Raw genomic sequence first — 22,479 nt, 5'->3', positions numbered from 1 at the left:
GGTCATTTAACTACTGAAACAGATTTTATCGACCTTACTCACGGTGGCTTAATTAAACACAACACAGATCAGCAGTGTGGAAAAAACACTTTTACAGCAGTAGCACAACAATTACTTTCACTGCACTGAATGGGACTCGGCAGTCCGTAAAATCCACACTAACACGGTAAATAGTACAGTTAACTTAAACCAAACAAAACAAGGTTACAAACACACTATGACCTATCTCTGCCCAGATTCATCGCGGTTAGCGTGTTACTTCGGACTTGGGGAAAGCATTTCTCTAAGCCTAGAACCGGGGACCTCTTGACTGCCCTCTCTCAGCGGGTCAAGCGGTAAACAAATCTTCTGTATGACAGCTGGGATTAATCTTCGGATTTTTAGTTTGTCTTAGCCTAGAACCGGGGACTTTAACCGCTTTGCATCTGCGGGTTCTCGTCCGGCTGCGGAGAAAACAGCAATTTTTTTTATCTTTTGTCTGCAGCTTAAAGTGGCGGAGCACGGGACAAGTCTTCCGCTCCTCCTTCGGGATCCAGAACGCTCTATTGTTCGACCAGCAAAGGTAGAACTATTTTTCATTTTTTTCTCATTTCAGCAACTTGAGTCACATGAACGGCACAGAGTAAAGGTATGGGGGTTCCTGTGACTCTCGTCCAATGAGGCATCATTGTTGTGGTTTGAACCAAATCTCACACATACAGTAATATTTTGAAGCCTAATGGCGGTTTTGGCCATCTAGCCTTTCAAAATTACATGGAGGCCTCTTTCTTTGTTTCAGCCGCATGGTGAAGTCCCAACACAAACAAGGTTACAAAAAGACACAATGCCTATCTCTGCCCAGACAGTAGCCTCTTACTTGAGATCGCTTCGTAACGTTTGGCGTGTGTTCTTCCATCTTGTTCGGCGGAGTTTATCCAGCATGTAAATTTATGTCAAACCGTCTCCTCTCCATCTGTGCAGCCGTACTGTTACAGTCACAGAGATAGAGAGGAGATGGTTTAACATAAAGTTACAATCGTGAAAACCATTGTACAGCGCAATAGAGGATGATACTGGTGAGCGACCTACGTGAAGAAGCTGAGGCAGAGAGAACATCTTCCCATTATACCTACTCAATGTTAGTATAAATTGCTTTGCTGAAAACATTTCTCAATCAGAAAGTAGAAGAAAAAAAAGTCTCAGTAAATTGACAAGCCCTGATGATCAGTGTTGGGGGTAACGAGTTACAAAGTAACGGATTAAAGTAACGATATTACTATTATAGGTAACGAAGTAAAGTAACGCGTTACACTCAAAATATTGTAACTACACTACTTTACTAGACCTCAGTAACGCGCTTTCCTGCGTTACCCAAGCCATTTTTACCTGTCCGAAAAGTTCTCTTTTAGTGGCGCGTGAGTCAAACGACACTTCCTGCATGAACAATAGCAACAAGCTGCTAGATAGCGCTGCTGCTGCTACTGCCCGCGTCCCCTCTGCCCAAGTCGGGTGTCGAGCCTGGTCCTGCTACCTTCGGTGGTTTTCGGGGAGCAAGCGGAAGTTAACAGAGAGCTAGCGGAAGTTAGCGGGGAAGTGATGGAGCGCTAGCAGGAGCCCCAGTCGGCTACAGCGGGGAGCTAACGGGGACTCTGACCGAAGGTAGTAGCGGCTCGTAACCCAACGTTTACAGTAGATTGTTCATGCAGGACGTGTCGTGTGACTCGTGCGATTATTATTATTGGAAATTATATTAATTAATAATAATAAATTATTATTGAAAATTGAAAATAAAGTGATGAAAGAGCCATAATGTTTGTCCAGGTATCTTTGCAGTTAATTTGGACATTTGCTTAAAAAAATGGAAAGTAAAGTAACTAGTAGTGAAGTTTCTTTTCAAATACAGTAACTAGTAAAGTAATCTAGTTACAATTTTCAGAAGTAACTAGTAACGTGTAACTAGTTACTTTTTCTGAGTAACTACCCCAACACTGCTGATAATGATGATGTAACCAGAATATGTATTATGCATCAGGTTTGTGTTAGTTATATGCTATCGTATTCAGCATTAGGAATTCGGGCAAAATGTTTTTCCCCGTGGAGACATGTCTGGACCACTGGGGAATTCTATAAGAGTAAATCCCAGTCCATGAAAATGCCGAACTACTGAGGACGAATCAGTTTGTACAACTTGTTGGGCCTGGTGTCAGGTGGCCCAACTGGGACTGCAAAAGAAGAAAAAAAGACACATACTACTGCAATTTCAGTACGTATACACAATGGACTTAAGCACAGATATAATTAATGTCTCAATATGACAAGTTAATTACACTGTGTTCATATGCTGAACTAGCAGAACAAGCGTTTGACCTTGTGGTATTTTTAAAAGAACACAGTGTACACTTTGTTTTTGTACTTTAATTTACACGTGTGTCTACTTTGGATACTGATCGTGAAAGTGAATGAGTCACAGTCTAATGTGACTATGTTCATGTCGTGCAGATGGGTACACATATGACTTGATCTCAGTAGAGACAACATGTGGACAAGGCCGGTGTGAAAGGACAGGAGAAGTTTGTATGTGCAAAACGGAACTTTGTCAGATGATCGAGATGCAGAGGAGGGACGAGAGGAGGATGGAGCAGCTGTCGCCATGACAGAGTCTGGTGCTACACGAGAAATAAGCTGCATCTTTTTTGCCCAAAGCAGAACATTTAGTCGGAAATGTCCTGTTATCTAGCATCTTACAGCATTATCTGCACACACAATCTGCAATTCCTTACAGCTTCTCACGTCGTATTGTTCTCATATTACCAAAGAACTGCCGCTGATATTAGCTAATTTCCTGCTTTTGGGTTGTGTGTGCTAATATGTGAGTTGGATAGAGTATTCCAACATTGCCTTATTAACCAGAATTTCTCAAACATCAGAAGTTCACGCTTCATGTACATGTTGAACAGTGAGGGAAATTTGCACCTTCCTTGACAAACCAACATGTACTCAAATACATGTCATATTGAGAGGGAGATGAAAGGCTTTAGACAGTCAGGCTGTTTCCTTTAATAATGTATTAAATCCAATTGAAACTGAAAAACAAAAATTTCAAACTATAACTATTGCAACTAGTTTATTTCATTTTCTAAGATGACAACTGTGCAATGATACGACTATTGTTTGACAGTTTTAATTAATTTAGATGGCTCAATTACTGATGAAGTTTTAGACTTCCTTTTTTGTGCAATTTTAAATAGTCACTGATAATGGATGTAGAGCTATAACAGTTACACAGAAGAGGAATTAACTTATAGCTAATTGCAAACTCATGTTGCCCCACATTTCATCATGAACCTGCTAGTGTAACACAAGAGGCTCCTTTGAGTTCTCACCCAGCACGTATGCTTAATTGAGTAAACAGGAATTTCAAAAGAGAGATGTTTATGGTGTGTATTGTGTTGCTGCGACAGCTACTATTGTGCAACCTAGTTTGTTGTGGAAGTATATGTTGTTCCACTTGACTTTTGCTAAGGATTTCAAGAAATACAGAAAGATCCAAACTCTGTCGGTCAGTTTCTTCTCATGAGCTTCATGAGAAGCTTCAACAAGAGTGAAGTGTTTGGGCAGCTTCTTCCGAGACCAAATGTATGATACTGTATCTGCCCACATGGCTTTGTTAATTACCCGTCTCTGTAGCATTCTCATTATGAATGTGGATCCATGGGACAGGCTAGTAGTTGTACTGATTGAGAGACTGCCAGCATCTGGCTGCACAGAATGACTCGCATGAACAATCAAAAGTCCATGTCAGAGTGTGTGTGACTATCAAAGAACTGGGAAAGTGATGAAACATGGAGAAACTTTAGCCCTGTGCCAATATGCTAAGAATAGGCCCGTTCACATGTAAGGGACTGACTACAAAGTGTTGCTGTCCCATGTATTTGTCAAAACTAATTTAAAGCTGCGTTTATCATTTTTTGGCCAGTTGGGGGCAGAGAACATTGAAAACAAGCTGACAGATCCACAGCCACTATATGATATTCATAAAGTTGTTATGCCTAACATTTTATAAAAATAAAACAATGAACTACTTACATAGTCAGCAGGCATGGAGCACCACCACTTTAAGTTGTAGTCTGAAAAGAGTGTCTGTGCAGAAAAACAAAACTAAGACGATATGGTCGGTGGGCGAAATACCTGGGTAAAGAGGCAGAGTGATAATTTGCTGTTTCACAACAAGCATTACATGTGGTCAATTGATTCACTTTCAAAACATTTTCTCGTCAGATTCTTATCTGATTTTGAAAAGGTAGGAAATGAAAGCAGACCAGGAAATGATGTTAGTGATCATTATCACACAAATTGCAGAATGAGATTTAATTAAGAACGGTGTATCTCTGCATGTTGTGAAATACTGGTGAATGTCACATTCTGGACTTATAATGTTGTATTTTAAAGCTATTTTACTGCAAATGGCAGAAGCCCATAACCACGTCAATAAAGAAAAACACAAATAAAGACAAAGGGTGGTATTTAGTCTAAATACAAACACACAAGCTAATTTCTTTACTTTTTTAATACTGTTGCCATTCCGACATTCTACCTCCTGTCCTTACAGAATACCCTTCCCTGCCTGTCCAGTGTGTTTGTGTGTGTCATTCTATTGGTTTCTGTACCATATGGTTTATGCACATACATGTATACACATAGTTTCATCTGCTCTCTACTAATATGAGGTATCGTAGAGCTCTGGTTGCCCAACTACGGCTATAATATGTCTTTCCTCCATTTCTGTCAGTGAGGACAGCCTTTCTTATCACAGCGTCACGTGAATGTTGCGTTATTCACATCATGCGTTAGCCTCATTTGCGCCGCCCACCACACAATAAGAGACCCCTTTAAAGGAGGACTTTATTGATACATATTTCAAACCCACTTCATTTGTTTTACTCACATTATTGTAGTTTAGTTTTAAAGTTTAGTAACAGCTATTTTGTTTATCTTCTATCAGCACTTTGCCTGTGATCAGGAAATCCAGCGCACTCCAGTTGAGCACATTCCCTGGGGTGAAGTTTAGTCCATTTAGTCCATTTAACTGTACCTGTCCTAAGATAATTATAGTGGATCCAGCGAAGGCTGATCCAGCGTTGACAAATTTCCGAATTGTAGGTTGTCCATCAAACCACATCTGCACCACTTCGTTCTCAGAGTTCCATGTTGTACAAATAGAGTGCCATATGTTTGCCTGGTAGTCCATACCTTTATATTTTATCGCTACAGAATTGATACCGATTTCCATCTCTTGACTCGCTCCGAACCAGAACATCAGGAAGCCATTTGCACTACTGGTTGTGGACAAAGAGAAAAGGATGTGGTCCCTCTTCAGGTCTGTAAAGGACCTGTCGGCATTGCAAAGACACAATTATGCATGATACTTTTCACAGAAAGAGATATGGTGCAAACCACTATATTTTGTACATTTTGCGCATTCACTTTTACCTGTGACAGACGGTTGCAGCGCCAAGATTCTGTTTTAATGCCGTCAGCCTCACATGAGATGTGCTGGATTGTTGTGGGAAGGTAAACATTTTACCTGACAGATCTGAAAAGAGATAGGGAGAATTTTTTTTTAAACTATTTTTGTTTGTCAGCATATATTATTATTTCCAGCCATATGGTGTAGCTAACAGTTGGCTAACTACATTATACATTATCTCCGTGATCAATATTGAACACATATTGTGGTAACATGACATGATATTTTGGAATGAAAGTGATCTTGCACGGTATTAGAAACAATGCCATATGAACCACTGTCTCTTGAACTCTGTCACACATGTAAGCATTGCTCAGCTCGCCAATATTCAGGGTTTATAGAAATATTTTGGAAAGGAAAATACTTGCTATGATGTCAACTGATGACAACATTGGTGATATAAGTAAAGACATATTTGCCGAGTTCAGAAATCTGCTATTAATATACTGCAAAGCCTTCAATTGGGAAAACAAATCAACTTCTTGACTAAAAGAGTGCATGACAAGAATGTAAGCAAATCTGAGGTAAATGGCAACAGACTGTTACAAACTCCAACACTTACTACTGTTATTCTTTCTATTAAACACAGACTTTATATTTTACCTTGAGGAATTGCAGCACATGCTGTCAACATCGCCAACAGCAGCAACAACTTCATCTAATATAAAGGGGAAAAGAGACCATGAAATACACTCATTTTGTTTTTGATCCAATGAAGTCAACATTTTTGATTTACTACTAGTACTCTATGTGCAACAAATTCATTCACTCTTATTTACTTGGAACTGCTAAGTAGAGTAAGTAAAGACAAAAAAAAGGTTTTCAAATAATACAATAACTTTAAATTTGTGGAGAGCTTACCTTGAAACCAGTGTCTGGCTGTTGTGTGCAGCGTGAACAGGATTTCGAGTTTTGTGCAATCACTGCTTCCTCGTTTCTGTCTGTGTGTCTCTGTGTTTCCTTCCTTATATACAATATTTTTTTGGCTTCAGATTCGGTGTGTGTGTGTTGTGTAAAAAGCTGTTATTCCCTTTCCACTAAAGTCATCCTCATGTTGAAATAGTCACATTCTTGAGAGAGTTGTTCTTCGGGAACACGATATTGTGTTGACACCAAATGATTGTGCTCTCTTTAATCGAGACGAACGACTCCTTCAACTCCTTGTGTCCGGTTATTTGAAAATGGGGTCTTTAGCCATAATGTGTGTGCGCTTATTAATGTTTCTGGGACGCTGGCCCCACTGGCTTCCCAGCAGCCTGTTGATGAGCTCAACTTTTACCCTTTGGCCTAGCATTTGGTGGGGTACTAACTGCCTTTTCCTACATATGCATACTGGTGATACGGTGAGTTATATAATACAGTTCCTGGTGGCATGTATACATTTGAAACAACATAATTATCAAACATTTCCCTCAAACTGTGTTGACGCCACCATCTTGTTTTGGTGAATAAAACAACATGCTGATGCCAAACCCATCTCCTTCCGCCAGACCCACGGCTCCCCTCCCCTCTCTTGGCCCCTCGCTCAGTTCTGTGAGGAGGCCGCATCCTGTGCTCTTACAAGAGCCTGGCTTCCGCCCAAGATGTATTGTGGCATATTTTAGGATCATGAGAATGAGTGTGTGTGCTCAGACATAATATATTAACCTGTCCTTAGCTTTGCTAGTGATCCTTAGTTCCTATATAACATTCTTATATGTACATTTCGGTTACAACCTGGTTATATAAACATTTTCCTTCCACATACTCCATGAAGCTAAAGTGAAGTGAGGCACTTTCTTGTGCTTTTACCTTTTCTCTTTCAGAAAGCTTGAAGAACGCCATTATTTCTAAATAACTGTAACACATAGTTTCATCTGCTCTCTACTAATATGAGGTATCGTAGAGCTCTGGTTGCCCAACTACGGCTATAATATGTCTTTCCTCCATTTCTGACTGTCAGGATGTCAGTGACATACACACATGAATGTTGCAATATTCACATCATGCGTTAGCCTCATTTGCGCCGCCCTGGCAAGATTGTGCGTCTCGTGGCATCCTTTCGCATCTTTGCATAGACTTTGTATGTAATCTTGTTGCATGAACATGTTTTGATGTGAAACACAGCATTAGAATCCAACATTTCTGCCTCTGGCCAAACATTTTTGTGTTAAACCACACAATAAGAGACCCCTTTAAAGCAGGACTTTATTGAAACATATTTCAAACCCACTTGATTTGCTTAACTCACATTATTGTAGTTTAATTTTAAAGTTTAGTAACAGCTATTTTGTTTATCTTCTATCAGCACTTTGCCTGTAATCACGAAATCCAGCGCACTCCAGTTGAGCACATTCCCTGGGGTGAAGTTTAGTCCATCGACGTACTTCTGGATCTCACAAGGGGAACGGACGTGGTCCCACATGTGGACATCAGACATCATGCCAATGAAGCTCTGCTTCATGTCAAACCCCCCACCATGGGAATCCTGCTCCTGTAGATTAGAAATGTGGTTTGAGATACAGTTAATACAAGCTAAATTGTACAATATTTGTACTGAAATCTATACACTAGGTACACACATTAAACCAAGGATAAACATGTTTATTTAAACTATTTATTATGGTGCTTATTAATAAAACTGTACCTGTCCCAAGATAATTATAGTGGATCCAGCGATGGCTGATCCAGCGTTGATAAATTTCCGAATTGTAGGTTGTCCATCAAACCACATCTGCACCAGTCCGTTGTCAGAGTTCCATGTTGTACAAATAGAGTGCCACATGTTCGCCTTGTAGTCCATACCTTTATATTCTGTCTTTACATTCTTGATATGGGGTTCTATCTCTTTATTCGCTTCATCCCAGAACACCAGGAAGTCATTTGCACTACTGGTTGTGGACAAAGAGAAAAGGATGTGGTCCCTCTTCAGGTCTGTAAAGGACCTGTCGGCATTGCAAAGACACAATTATGCATGATACTTTTCACAGAAAGAGATATGGTGCAACCCACTATATTTTGTACATTTTGCGCATTCACTTTTACCTGTGACAGACGGTTGCAGCGCCAAGATTCTGTTTTAATGCCGTCAGCCTCACATGAGATGTGCTGGATTGTTGTGGGAAGGTAAACATTTTACCTGACAGATCTGAAAAGAGATAGGGAGAATTTGTTCAGCATTTATTATTATTTCCAGCCAAATGGTGTAGCTAACAGTTGGCTAACTACATTATACATTATCTCCGTGATCAATATTGAACACATATTGTGGTAACATGACATGATATTTTGGAATGAAAGTGATCTTGCACGGTATTAGAAACAATGCCATATGAACCACTGTCTCTTGAACTCTGTCACACATGTAAGCATTGCTCGGCTCGCCAATATTCAGGGTTTATAGAAATATTTTGGAAAGGAAAATACTTGCTATGATGTCAACTGTAATGTATTGTACAAAGAGAGACACCATTATATTAAAAGTAGTTGTGTTACTCCACTTATCTTTTTGGTTTGCTTATTGTTTTGTCTAGTATCTATTTGTTTTGTGTGCGAAACAAATAGAGTAAGGATTGAACGTGGTGTTTTGGCTATCAAGTCAAGAATATTTCCAAAATAAAAAAATCCCAATCAGTTATACAATCATTAAAACATCCAAGTTTGATATTTAAACATGATAGTCTTTTTTTCAATCAACTTCTTGACTAAAAGAGTGCATGACAAGAATGTAAGCAAATCTGAGGTAAATGGCAACATACTGCTACAAACTCCAACACTTACTACTGTTATTCTTTCTATTAAACACAGACTTTATATTTTACCTTGAGGAATTGCAGCACATGCTGTCAACATCGCCAACAGCAGCAACAACTTCATCTAATATAAAGGGGAAAAGAGACCATGAAATACACTCATTTTGTTTCAGTCAACATTTTTGATTTACTACTAGTACTCTATGTGCAACAAATGCATTCACTCTTATTTACTTGGAACTGCTAAGTAGAGTAAGTAAAGACAAAAAAAGGTTTTCAAATAATACAATAACTTTACATTTGTGGAGAGCTTACCTTGAAACCAGTGTCTGGCTGTTGTGTGCAGCGTGAACAGGATTTCGAGTTTTGTGCAATCACTGCTTCCTCATTTCTGTTTGTGTGTCTCTTTGTTTCCTTCCTTATATACAATATTTTTTTGGCTTCAAATTTGGTGTGTGTGTGTTGTGTAAAAAGCTGTTATTCGCTTTCCACTGAATCAACAGAATTTACAATGAAAGGCATCTTCATGTTGAAATAGTCACATTATTGAGAGGGGAACAAGATATTGTGTTGACGCCAACTCATTGTGCTCTCTTTAATCGGGACGAATGACTCCTTCAACTCCTTGTGTCCGGTTATTTGAAACTGCCGCCTTTAGCCATAATGTGTGTGCGCTTATTAATGTTTCTGAGAAGCTGGCCCCTTGTGCTTTTACCTTTTCTCTTTCAGAAAGCTTGAACCATTATTTCTAAATAACTGTGCATTTGTGAGTTGATTGCATTCATCTATGGATCAGATACAATAACTTGACCCTTTACAACATCAATAGCCAATCTCACTGTAACATTGTATGGGTATTTGTTTGTGAAGTATAATACAAATGCAGAAGCAATTTTCACTGGGTGGTGGTTTATTTCTTTGCATTTGTGCTTGTTTGATGTTTTCCTTCATCGCACCAAGGTGAGTTATCTGAGATTGTTTTAGCGTGAAATTATACGTTGTGTTGCATGTTTAACCACACCTGATAATCATGTCAAGATGCACTAAATATAGCCTATCATTTTTTGGATATTGAATGTATAAAATAATTTTAAGAACAAACCTGGAAAGACGTTAATACATAAAACAGAGAAGAGAGGGATATATAAAACAGCACTTTTTATTCATAGAAAACATTTAAGACAAAATGTTGTGTTCTGTTTTATTACCGAAGACCGATTTCATTTGATATACTTCTGGATCTCACAGAACACACATGCAAATGAAAGACAGGTGTTCAACTTGTAGCTTAATCCTAACCCTAAAAAGTGGCTTGAGGAAAAGTAGTTTACAGCATAATTTTTGCCCATGAATTGAAGATACAAATCAATTGCATTAACATTTTTTTTGTGAAAGTCGTGCAAAATTTCAGGAACATACAGAAAAATAGGAACTATACACTCACATAGCTGACTACTGTAGATATGTGGGTCCTGTGAGGCTGGCGGTGATTTAGCCAGCCCACTCTCCTGTTGGGCTAGTTGAGGTTTGACTTTATTTGTTAAAAGGTGAATGGCAACGTTTGCAAATTGTGAAATTGTCCAATATGCAAATCAATGTTATAGCAGCCAGTTCTCTGTCAAGGCATTTCCATTCTTAGAAGAAAAAAATTACAAACATGATTCACAAAATGCAGCATATCCATTCAATATTACAACTTCAATTGTTTATTTTTAAGGGTGATGGACAGCTTGTGGAGAGTGTTTTTATTTGTTCTCTTTTTTCCCTCCTTCGTCTTCGAGCTCTACAGGTGTGTGTGTGTGTGTGTGTGTGTGTGTGTGTGTGTGTGTGTGTGTGTGTGTGTGTGTGTATTTGTGTGTGCTGTGTTTTGAATGCATGTGACAACATACTGCATGTCTTCATGTCTGCTTGTCGAAGTGTATATATTAACGCCTGATCATATGTCACCAACAACTACCAGTTATCAGTTCTCTGCTTTCTTCAGTCCCTTCATAACCAATTAAAATGACTTGCTGCAGCACAACATCAAGTGCCTATCTGTACTGTCACATCCAAATATGATATCCTCTCTGCAGAGGACTTCAGTGATGGAGGAGCTGCACGCTCCTCTCTCCACTGATATGATGAGATCCTGTAGTGAATGGGGAGAAGCCTGAAGCTCAGAGCAAATGTTTCCTGGAGAACTGCATCAGATCAGCCAGAGGGATGAACCCTGGAGAGGGATCAGACCGAGACGACTAGACAGAGCACACTCAACTCTGCGGGGAGACCCTCTCTGAGCTTTCAGACAGGATGAGATATGTAAGGGAGGGAGAAAAGGGAGGCATGGCAGTTATATTCAGTCACTCTTAAGTTTATTGAACAGTTGTTTAATTTGACATACAGCAACATAACAAGAAATATACAACAATAAAAATAAAGATACAAAGAACATTCAACCAACATTAGCTGCTATATATAGAGGAAGGTTGAAGAGAAACTCTGATGTATGAAAGTCAAACTGTTGCTGCTGATGTTTATGGAAACAACTCTGAATGGGTATAGTGAAATGACTAAACTCTAGTGTTAAAATGGCTGCTTTAATGCCTGAGTCTTTATGTAGTTCAAGGGTATTTACAAAAGCCTACACAGTGTCATTGTGTCATAATTATAATATGTACAACTTGGAACGATTACAAGACGATTACACAATGAGAGACTGGAAGTCTGAAATCTATGACATCGGAAACAATGAATCTGAAGGTCTCTATGCTAGCAGTGCTTTCGCACTGCTGTCCTCTGGATCATTCCTCTCCCAGCCCTGTCGAATGCGGATGAGGCTGCGGTCCACGCAGGGCAGGAGGAGCAGCAGCTTGAGCACAATCAACAAAGAAGGCACCACCAGACATAGCAAGTAGGCTGGAGGAGTGTACCATTTGTAGGAAGAGGGCTTCAGGAACCTGTTCCAACCGTACAGGTAGGTGTGAAAGGTACAGAAGAACACTGTCAGGTATCCCAGCTTGGACTGGAAGAGAGAAAAAAAAGTTAAGTCATTCACTAATTCACATAGTTACACAACTAATTACTGTGTAAAAGCCTTATTTAGTGATGAACTGACCTTTACAGAGACACACTTTTGACCTACACATGTATGCACACTCATCTACTTTGTGCACACATCCGCATAGAGATATTTCCCCGACTGATATACATGCTTACACATACACACTTGCACATTTAAAGGCATACTCATGAACTACACCACAAAGACTGTGGCGAAAGATAATGTATGCCCCCTAAATTACATTTCGATGAATAACTTAACATTTAAAGCATTGCTCTAATTTGGGCTTGAGTAAAGGGGAGGTGTGTGGAATGAGAAAATGAGCTTGACATGACCCAGTTACATTTATGAATTAGTTTGTTCCCTGTAGTGAAGTGGATTTCATTTTCAATTGGCCAAAGGTGGGAAGAAAGGTAAACTTTTGTGCCTGCAAGAGTGAAAAGAAGTTTTTGCAGGGAAAGGATGGAAACAACACCAACACACTTCCAATAGCTTATCCAACAGGAAGTTGGAAGCAGCTTTCTGGCCCACGAAACTGTTTTCCATCTGGGTTGATGCACACAATCATCCTCATCACTCATAGCTGGAATCTTGGCTTATGGACATGATGAGAATATTGTTGCAAATAGTTTTTTTCTGCCAGTATTCACACACAAGGTTCAGTAGCTTCTCTGAAAAATTCTTTACCAAATGAATCCCAGCAGCCTAGTGCATGAACAGGTGCAATACTGTAGTGGCAATACACAGAACATTTCATAATGCACTTTATAATACCTCCAACAGGCACATTGTGAGTGGATGCCTACTGAGCCTGTTTAATATTGTGAGCATGTATCTCTGTGTGAACGGAATCATCAATCGGGTTGTCATTTGCAGCCTTTTCGAGGCCACAGTGTAGAGGTGAGATAATCAGTTGTCCTAAATTATATTTCCCGATGAGCTTGTTTGTATTAATTTTCTCAGTGTTGCTCGTGAAATGTCATATCAATGGCTCTAAAATGACGAACAACGTGCTTGTCTGCCATTCAGTTTCCTTTTTGTGAGCTACGAGTGCCAAATTAGTTTTCTACAAAAGATGTGATTGTTGTCCAAAAAAAACTCAAAAAAAAAAAAACTTGTCCCAAATACTTGGGAATCAATAGGCCAGCACCACTGGAAACTGTCATTTTAAAATTCCACAATTCTCCAGTTGCAACTGCCAATGATTCTCTATGTAAACAAGATGCAGCCCAAGAAGGATTCTGCATTTTGTGTTCATAATGTGTCACTGTGAATGTGCAGACACACTGAAGCTCACACACTCTTAACAAATACAGATACCCACAAATCACATGACTCAGACAAACAGTATCTACCTGTATGAAGCTGAACTCTCTCCAGCTGAGAGCATTGCTGACAGAGGGGAGAGAGGTTATTCCCAACAGGAGAAACAGGCCAAATCCCAGAATCCCCATAGAGTAGTACGAGTCAGCACGCCAGGCCGTGGTGTTGTCAAACACTGACGTTATATTCTCCCTGACCTTAAAGCAACAGTAAACAAGACAGAGACATGCTTAAAATGTTTCTGTACTGAAACGGTACAGGATTAAGCAAAATGATCTGAATGTATTTGGTTGTATATGAATAAGTACATTTTATGTCTTACATTTGAGATGGTATTTTCAGCAATCCTGAATCTCACATAATATCTGGGGAAGAAAATGACAAAACCATTCAAAGAAACAGTCATCAGGCCTAATTATTTTACTTATCTAAGGTAGCAGTTACCATGACTGATAAAAAAAAACACTCCTAGTGTTATTAATATGTTATTCATCTCAGCAGTATCTGAATATTGGTAATTGAGCTGCACTTTCTTGCGGGGAGATTAGGGTTTAAATTGTCTTTCTGTGAGCTGCAATTAATCTCTCCAATGACAGGTCAACGTCACACAGCTCTTTCTTTCTCTCATTATTTTCCACATTGCCTTATTTTTTATCATTATGTGTTATTTAACGCACTAGATTTTAATACCCAACTACAATTCATTGAAACTGTAGCTTTACATCTCAGTTTTAAGTCCTTCTAACAGACTGAGTGCTTCAACTCTTCATTCTGCTGCTACTACTATCACCACTACTAGTACTACTATTACTACTACTACTACCACCGCCTCTGTGACTACCACTGCTCCCATTAACAGTACTGCTGCTATTACTATCACACCTCAGTGATACCTCTGTGACGGCTATGCATAGTATACCCTGCTAAGCCTTCTTTACACCTATAGTTATCACCTCAGTCTTCGGAAGCAGCCCGTAACTGTGCAGAAAACCACCAAGCAACTTCCTAGCTGTGTAGAGCCCACTATCAACAACCCTGAACATCTTGTCATCACATGGCTGTTGTTCCACTCTTCCCAAGTTAACGGAAGACTTTGAGTTGTGGTCAAAAGCTTTGAAATGGTACAAAGTCTTGATCAGTCTGAGCAACGGCCAATCAAAATCATTTCATCCACTTCCATTCCACCTCAGGAAAACACCTAGATACTGCAAACAACCCTCTCCTGTGTGACTTCCTTATTTCTTCTTTCTTTCTTTCACACACAGTGAGCAGATTACCTCTCAGCACAAACAATAGTATCCAAAACAAAAACATCATGCATAGTTCTATGCACAAACTAAACAGTACAACCGTCATGAAGGTAGAATTTAGGCAGGGCTGTGTCTAAATCAGATTACTTTGACTTGTGTGTTCCTGACAAACTGGCAACTAACTGCAGTTGAAATTGCTCAAAGCTGTCATAATTTGTTTTGGTTGATATTGACAACAAAAATGTGATTGAACATGTATTAAATGAAGCATTATGAGTATGTGTGCACCTGTTACATACCTTATGGGGATGACGAGGGTGTAAAACACATGTAGAAAAGCAAAGCCAAGCGCTATCAGTCCCAGCTGTTTCCTGCACAGCATCCAGCGATCCAACCAGTTAGGAAAACGCCTTAAACAAAACATACTTTAACTTGTAGGATTCAGTAAAACACTTTGCATTCTCTGCAGGCACTAAATATCAGCCCATTCTGGTTTGATGTCTGACCTGTACTTGGTTCCTCTGTAGAGCTGAAGGAAGCCAGCTATGACACCAGGCACGTAACACAGACACAACATGATGAGAGACACAATGGGAAACACCTGAAAGATAATGATGAACACGAAAGTGGTTTCTGAGAAGAAGATTTAAGTTAGTTACTTTCAAAGAGGAACTCGTGCAAACTACCAGACTAAACAGTCTACCTTGTTGGCCAGGGACACCATGATTCTGAAGGAGATGTCTTTCCCCTGGTCAACATACGTGTAGATGACATCTCTAATCAGCACAAAGAAGAAGAAGAAGGCGGTGAGGCCGACAGCCACAAGTAGCGGCAGCCTCCACTCTGGGAAAAGCTGCAGGGGGAAGTCCTCCAGCTCTCTGGCTGCTGACAGAGACCCTTTATCCAGAGCAGCGAGGCCCAGCTTGGTAGCCACCTCTTCTACTGCCTGCTTTGCTTCTGCACTGTTCCCACACAGGTACACCTGGAGCATGAAAACACGCATTTAAAGCACTCAAAATGTGAGGAGTACATGTCTATATTATTTCATGTTTATGCATTTATGTTGATGCATTTGCACAAGTAATGATGAAAGGATTTTTTTGACTCCAGAGGATTGAACATTAAAGTACCTCGAGAGGCTTTCTTCATGAGATACTAAATTTAGTTGTAATATAGCAGGTAAAAACTGACACCAATGCTCAGTCAACACTGATTTGATGTTGTTGATTGTGCTCCAAATACACCAACTCACACATGCATAAACATAAACATACACCCCCACCTACACACGCACACACACACACACACACACTGTGGGTGTTCTACCTTCCTCAGGGATTGCACAACCAAATCTAAATGGAATGAATGAAAAAAACACATATGCTGCAGCTTTGAAGCACAGAGCAAGAGCAAGAGCACAAAGCACATGACGGAGAGCTTAGATCTAAGAGAGACTGTGGAGTTAATTGATTCAAGGATACATCAGAGATGGCATTCACAGCAAAGACATGAGGCCGACTCTTTAGATTTGGCTTCTTTCACTTGGATTTGGTTTGATCAAAACTTCAAAATGAGTTAATAAAATAGTTTGGATTGAAATGCTTTTCTTTCTGAAAGAGACTACTATTTTTAACGTATTGATCATTGCCCCGCTGTGTTAACACATTAGAGAATTGCGAAATGCAGTGGGAGAAGGATTTGACAAGCAGTGCGGAATAGTGGCGCTTTTTAAAAATGTCAAATACACAACCAGTACTTGTTGGAAAAACCATCACAAACACATTCAGCACCTGTCTATTGGCATCTGAGGGTCCATTCTGCAAGGCCCAGGCAGACAAGGTGTTAAAAGCCTTCACCACATGAGCTCCAGGGATCAGCCTGACAAACAAAGTGGTAATTCAAACCACATGATGTATGAGATCTCCCAATATTTGAGTTAATTACGTTACAGCGGTGCCTTATTTCCTCTTACCTCTGCAGATACTCAGCATTGGCCTCAGGGTAGATATTCTTCTTGAGGTTATTGCTGACGTCCACCAGCACCTTCCAATCAATGAAATCAATAGAGCGGATGAAAAAGTATAAATCAACCAACTGCTATGTTACTCAAAGGCATGTGACTGAGCAACAAGGTACCTTCCCGTTGAGTTGAGGTGCAAGTGTCTCCAGGAAGTCATAGTGTCCTCTGTGAATACAAATAAAGACCAGACCAGCTGACTGGGCTGCTGCCTCGTGGCTCGTCGCCTGTACAACATACACAAGCACTCTTGTGAACATTACATGAGGCAAGACATGTCAGGCTCAGCGTGTTCAGTGATAGTTCATTATAGTTATATCGCACGACAGATAAAGACTAAATGCAGCAACATGTGCACACGTAGCTCAGTCAACTTTTAAAGCCTGATAACAACGGTTTCCTTTTTCCACAGCACTTTTAATCGACACAGTTGTTTCAGTTGGGTCAGGACCATTATGCAACACATGTTCTGAACAATCATCAACAACAAAAAAGCCAGAAAAGAAAGTTGAATCCCAGAGTTTGAGTTTGAGTTATACCTGAGCTCCGTGAGGCAAGGGGCCACAGCTGTGAGGTCTGCGACTGCCGTACACCACCCTGTAGCCAGACTGGAGCAGACGCAGACCCAGAGAGCGCCCTAAGTCCCCCGTCCCGAAGATACACAGCAGCTCCTGCTCAGGGTCAGCTGCTGTGCCCAGAGGATGCAGCAGCACGCTCTCTGGCTTCATTTTCTCTGGCACGCTGCCCAGTTTGTCAGCCGACACGGCCACAGCCTCACACAAACAGTGATGGTCTCTCCGGTGGTTTTGACAGAACAAAACACTCCACCCGCTTTTTTGTCAAAATGTGTAATGGGTCCAGATTCAAGGCATATGCAACAAAAATAATGGTCTTCAAAATAACAGCTCTTCTGGGTACTTCTGGGAAAAGAAGTGTCAGCAAATCAACTGTTTGTCCCTCAAGCCCATGTGTTTTGTCTTCTAACTCTTTAGACTGGCACATTTTAGGGGTTTGAGTTTGTTTTTGTATTGGCCCATCCCCTCCCATGGCTCAGGCTGAAGCCTGCCAAAAAAAATGGGAAATTCCATGGCAAACGGTGGGAGGTACGTCCTTCTCGGATACGGGTGTCAGGGAAAGGTTTATTTGTACAAACTCTGTGTCTGCCCCTGTGTGTGTGTGTGTGTGTGTGTGTGTGTGTGTGTGTGTGTGTGTGTGTGTGTGTGTGTGTGTGTGTGTGTGTGTGCGTGTGTGTGTGTGTGTTCAAAATTCAATCATTTCCATCATGAACCTTCTTCTGGGAAATCAGTGGATCATCTATGGGACATTATGCAATGCTGGAAAAAAAACTAAATTCATTACAGTATGCCAACAAACCGGTTAAACCAAATCGCTGCAACACACATTAAGAAACCCATGCAGAGGAAAGTAGAAAGTGAATGTCCCAGTTAATTTGAGGACATGAAGTAAATGCACATCCAAAAGAAGCTCTGACTGGTATGAGACAGACAGTATGAGACAGATTTTTAAATTGTAGCTTAATGTCATTGCTCAAAGACCATTTTAATAGGTTTAAGCATTTACACAGAATAAAACAAAATAGATGAAAACAAAATGAAATCTTAAACCAGTGTCCTGGATTAAGTGCAACTCAGACAAGAATGGGATTATCTGACAGTTTACTCATCACAACTGTCATAAACACATATCTGGACCGTGATGAGGTCACAATATGCAAACAGTGTGCTGGAATGCTGATAACCCCCTTCTTTCTTCCCCTGCATTATCTCCATTATATGACCGTGACATTCACATGCCCGACCAAGTGCGTAATTACTTTGACATGTGTGCAAAACGAATAACACACATTTGTAGGAGAGGAAAGTTGTTTGCCGTGCACCTGGAGTGAAATAACCCAATCCATACAATTAGTCACTGATGTTGTGGTCAGCAGAGGCACTCACTGATTCATGTGAGCAGGCAAACCCACCAATTAAAGTCTAATCTTATGCTGGCCCTAAGAGTAATTCATGTTTTTAGCCTGGTAACTGAAATTGGCCTCTGAGTGCAGCCCTTCTTATTTTCCCAGAATAGCTTCAGTGTTCAGGGTTGAGGTGAACCGCGTGCCTATACCTGTCCTACGCTGTAATTACTGCCTCTGCTACTGTGTGCTAGTGTGTGTTTGTGTGAGTCTATATGAGACACAAATTATAAAGGATTTAACTTGTACACACACACACACACACACACACACACACACACACACACACACACACACACACACACACACACACACACACACATTTTGCATCAGCAAATAAGAACAAAAGCAAACAAAAGTATGCTTGATGGCAGGCAAGTGTTACTTATGAGCTGTGGTTATGGGTTTACATTTCCCCATACATCCAGTAGGCAGTTATAACTGACCAAGAGTTCATTGATCTTTGAAGCAAGCTCAAAGATCAACCAGCAACAGCCCGGGCTCAGAGCTCGACCTCAGTGAGCACAAGAGCTGCAGTCAAGTACTCGTGAGCAACACAACAAATAATTCCGCCTCGAACAGTGTGGGTGTATTTCTAATGATCAAAACAAAACTGAATGGAAGCAGCAATCACATATCAAATGTCAAGTCTGGAAAAAGGCACTCTCAGGGAAGGGTGATGATTGGAGCGTCCAGTACTCCCAGGCTACAGCCATTACCATGATTGGCTTTACTCTGCGCAATATCTGATTGTCTAAGCAAAACTCAGTCTATGCTAATGAATTCTGGTGCATTAATACACCATACAGTAACATCCTGCTTTCAAGATCGCTGTACTGTATATAATCAAAGTGATTTTGAACGTTGTGTTTTGTAATGTGCAGGTTTCTGTGCTATTTCTACAGCTTTGTGGCCATAGTGGAATTTAGACCTTGAGTTAGAGAGGGGAAAGGAAGAAGTGATGTAGGTTTTCTTTAGTGATGGGGTTATCAGAGCAGATGCTCCCCAGGTAATAATGGATTATCAGATACATGAATAACTATAGAAATTATTCAGTGGAGAGCATGGTCTGGGGGGCTGAATTATTAATAATCTACAGTGGAAAGATTTGTTGCAGAGTGTGATTTGATGTGAAAAAGAAACAGGTAGATGGCATAGCATGAGGTTGGGTGTCCTGCTAAAGAATGGTTGCACACTACTGCAGGGGTTTGGCAGGTAGAGGTAGCTGGATCTGAGGTGTGACCAAGCCAAGGATCTGCTGTGCCACAGGGCAAAAGAGGAGTGCGGGAATCATTCTGGTCTGAGGCAGGATATTTGGTACATTGACTTTTCCCTCTTCTCACTTCTCCTCCTCCAGACGACACATCTGCTGTTTGTGTTTTCCTTGAGGCACCGTGTCCTCAAATGAGCCCCCTATGAGCCATCCTTTTGAGGTTATGTGTTGGGTTTGCAGGCTGTGACCTGACACAGCCAGAAAGGCCACATCTAAAAACAGCTTTTCTTAAGGCAGGAACATGAGAGGACCCGGCTGAAAAACAAACCCACATACAGTATACTCACTATTTGCTCAGAACATGGCTAAGCTGGCAAAGCCCATTTGCTATGTGTTTAAATGTGTAACAAAAGAAAAGAAAGTCCAGCTGGCTGGTTGGCAGCAGATGATATCCTTAGTGAAACTTATTCTGGCTTTGGACTGAGTCAGGAACAGTGTTGCAAGCTGTGATTTTTCTCCCCCCCTCTGTCTCTTTCTTTCTCTCTCGTTGGTTTATCATTGAGATCGTTGTAGAGATTTACAGTGAAATCTCCCCACTGACCCCTGCTGCACCGGTGCTCAATGAGTGGCCTGTAAAGTTAATGGGTCAGATCCAATCTTTCCTTGTAACACGCTTCACTCTACACACACACACACACACACATACACACTCACACACACACACACTCACACACACACACACACACACACCCACCCACACACACACACACACACACACACACACACACACACACACACACACACACACACACACACACACACACAATTGCATACACACTCCTCCCACCACATGCTTTTTTGTTGCGTTTAGGTTTAGTATGCTTGTAGTTGTATGATAGATGTTTGCTAATTGCTATTATTTATATATTATGATATATATTATATCATATATATTTATATATTATATTTTTTTTGTCAGTATTGTTCAGTAAATCAACTCTATATTTTAAGTAGTGTGATTGTTTTGTGTAAATGTTTTGTGATTATAGCTTTAACCCTTCATTGTTCACTGTATAAATGTGGAATAGTACTTTGTCTATTGACATTTTGAATAAACACAAATTTTGAGACTCAACCCACAGTTTGGTTATTGGTCCCGGATCCCAGAGTGGGGCCCCATTACAATTAATATATGTTAATAATCCTATTTATAGTAATAATGCTATTAATATCAATACTCTTTTGTATAATGCTTGCTAATAACCAAACCGGCTCCCGCCAGATCCCATTGGTTCATGATCTCCAAAGTAAACTTTAGTGTAATTGAAGAGTTTCTCTTTCTACAGCTTATCTTGTCTGGAAGCAGAGAGTTTTCCCGGTTGACTTGAGTGTGCTCTGTCGTCTCGGTCTGATCCCTCTCCGGGGTTCGTCCCTCCAGCTGATCTGATGCAGTTCTCCAGAAAACTTTGTCTCTGAGCTTCAGGCTTCTCCCCAGTCAGTACAGGATCCATCCCATCAGTGGAGAGAGGAACATGCAGCTCTTCTATTACTGAAGTCCTCTGCAGAGAGATCTAATATCCAGGCGTGACAGTACAGTTAGGCAATCAAAACATGAATCAATCAACCAAAAACAATGGTTTTGTTATTAGAAAACTACTTATATGACTACACAACTTTGTTAATTAATGTCCTATGTTTATGTCTGTGAGCATGATCTTGCAGATTATTGACATGGAACTGTCTGATGTCCTAAAAACTTCACCTGATGATTCATTGCTGCCCTTCATTGTTCTGCCAGCGGTATGTACGGTATGGTTTTAATGAGCTATATGTAACTGGCTCATCAACTTTATAAACCTTTTGTAAGATGCTGTGACCTACTTTTTGTTGACAGGTATAATTACATACATTTTTAGTAATTGCAGAAAAACAAAATGTCTTATGTAGGCCTCCTAATCCAACTGTACTGATACTATCACTGTCTATCATCATCCTTTAATGCGTCATGTGAACACTGATCCATTGCCAATGAGATTCCTGTGGAACATACCACAGCTTCCATAGGTTTTTCAGATGATCTTTCGATGATAATTGCGTTATAATGAGAGGGTGTACAAAGAAGTCAAATATTAAAATACTGGAAGCAGTGAGAGTATAAAACTCACTCCTATTCACTGTCTTGCACCACATCCTGACACAGACTCAAGGTAAGATCAAAGGACATTAATTCAGTATTATTTAAGGTCACTGCACCTTTTTAATCTGTATTGTGCTGTATACTGTGTCATACAAGTACATTTATTTGAAGTGTACACTGGTAGTTAATAGCGACACAAGGTTATTTGATTTAATGTCTCTTGATTTGTCTTTGTATCAGATGGCATTCACTCTTCTCCTGGTGTTGCTGACAGCATGTGC

At 40.3% G+C, this 22,479-nt stretch overlaps 3 protein-coding genes across 3 annotated transcripts; all 3 read right to left on the bottom strand.

The window, feature by feature from the left end:
* Positions 1-4,948: 4,948 nt before the first annotated feature.
* Positions 4,949-6,431, bottom strand: LOC306744634 (C-reactive protein-like; the record flags this gene model as incomplete). The annotated part of the gene is made up of 4 exons (XM_079227317.1): positions 6,368-6,431; positions 6,110-6,164; positions 5,470-5,572; positions 4,949-5,369 (listed from the first exon to the last, which is right to left on the bottom strand). The coding sequence occupies exons 2-4, from the start codon at positions 6,162-6,164 to the stop codon at positions 4,949-4,951; spliced, it is 579 nt and encodes a 192-aa protein (XP_079083443.1). The 5' UTR covers positions 6,368-6,431.
* Positions 6,432-7,681: 1,250 nt separating this feature from the next.
* On the bottom strand, positions 7,682-9,626 carry LOC306744882 (serum amyloid P-component-like). Its single transcript, XM_079227583.1, has 5 exons — positions 9,553-9,626; positions 9,307-9,361; positions 8,531-8,633; positions 8,133-8,430; positions 7,682-7,979 (listed from the first exon to the last, which is right to left on the bottom strand). Exons 2-5 carry the CDS (start codon positions 9,359-9,361, stop codon positions 7,761-7,763), a joined length of 675 nt encoding a protein of 224 aa, XP_079083709.1. The 5' UTR covers positions 9,553-9,626; the 3' UTR covers positions 7,682-7,760.
* A 1,962-nt stretch (positions 9,627-11,588) lies between these two features.
* On the bottom strand, positions 11,589-17,598 carry LOC306745037 (metalloreductase STEAP4-like; the record flags this gene model as incomplete). Its single annotated transcript, XM_079227764.1, has 10 exons — positions 11,589-12,241; positions 13,636-13,800; positions 13,926-13,968; positions 15,153-15,263; positions 15,360-15,454; positions 15,557-15,835; positions 16,644-16,731; positions 16,826-16,896; positions 16,990-17,097; positions 17,410-17,598. The coding sequence occupies 10 exons, from the start codon at positions 17,596-17,598 to the stop codon at positions 11,984-11,986; spliced, it is 1,407 nt and encodes a 468-aa protein (XP_079083890.1). The 3' UTR covers positions 11,589-11,983.
* Between the last annotated feature and the right edge of the window lie 4,881 nt (positions 17,599-22,479).

The sequence above is a fragment of the Taurulus bubalis genome (genome assembly GCF_910589615.1).
Source record: "Taurulus bubalis genome assembly, chromosome: 12".
In the NCBI taxonomy this organism is placed as follows: Eukaryota; Metazoa; Chordata; class Actinopteri; order Perciformes; family Cottidae; genus Taurulus; species Taurulus bubalis.
The sequence above is the reverse complement of the archived record's forward strand: the minus strand, read 5'-3'. Positions and strand labels throughout refer to the sequence as shown.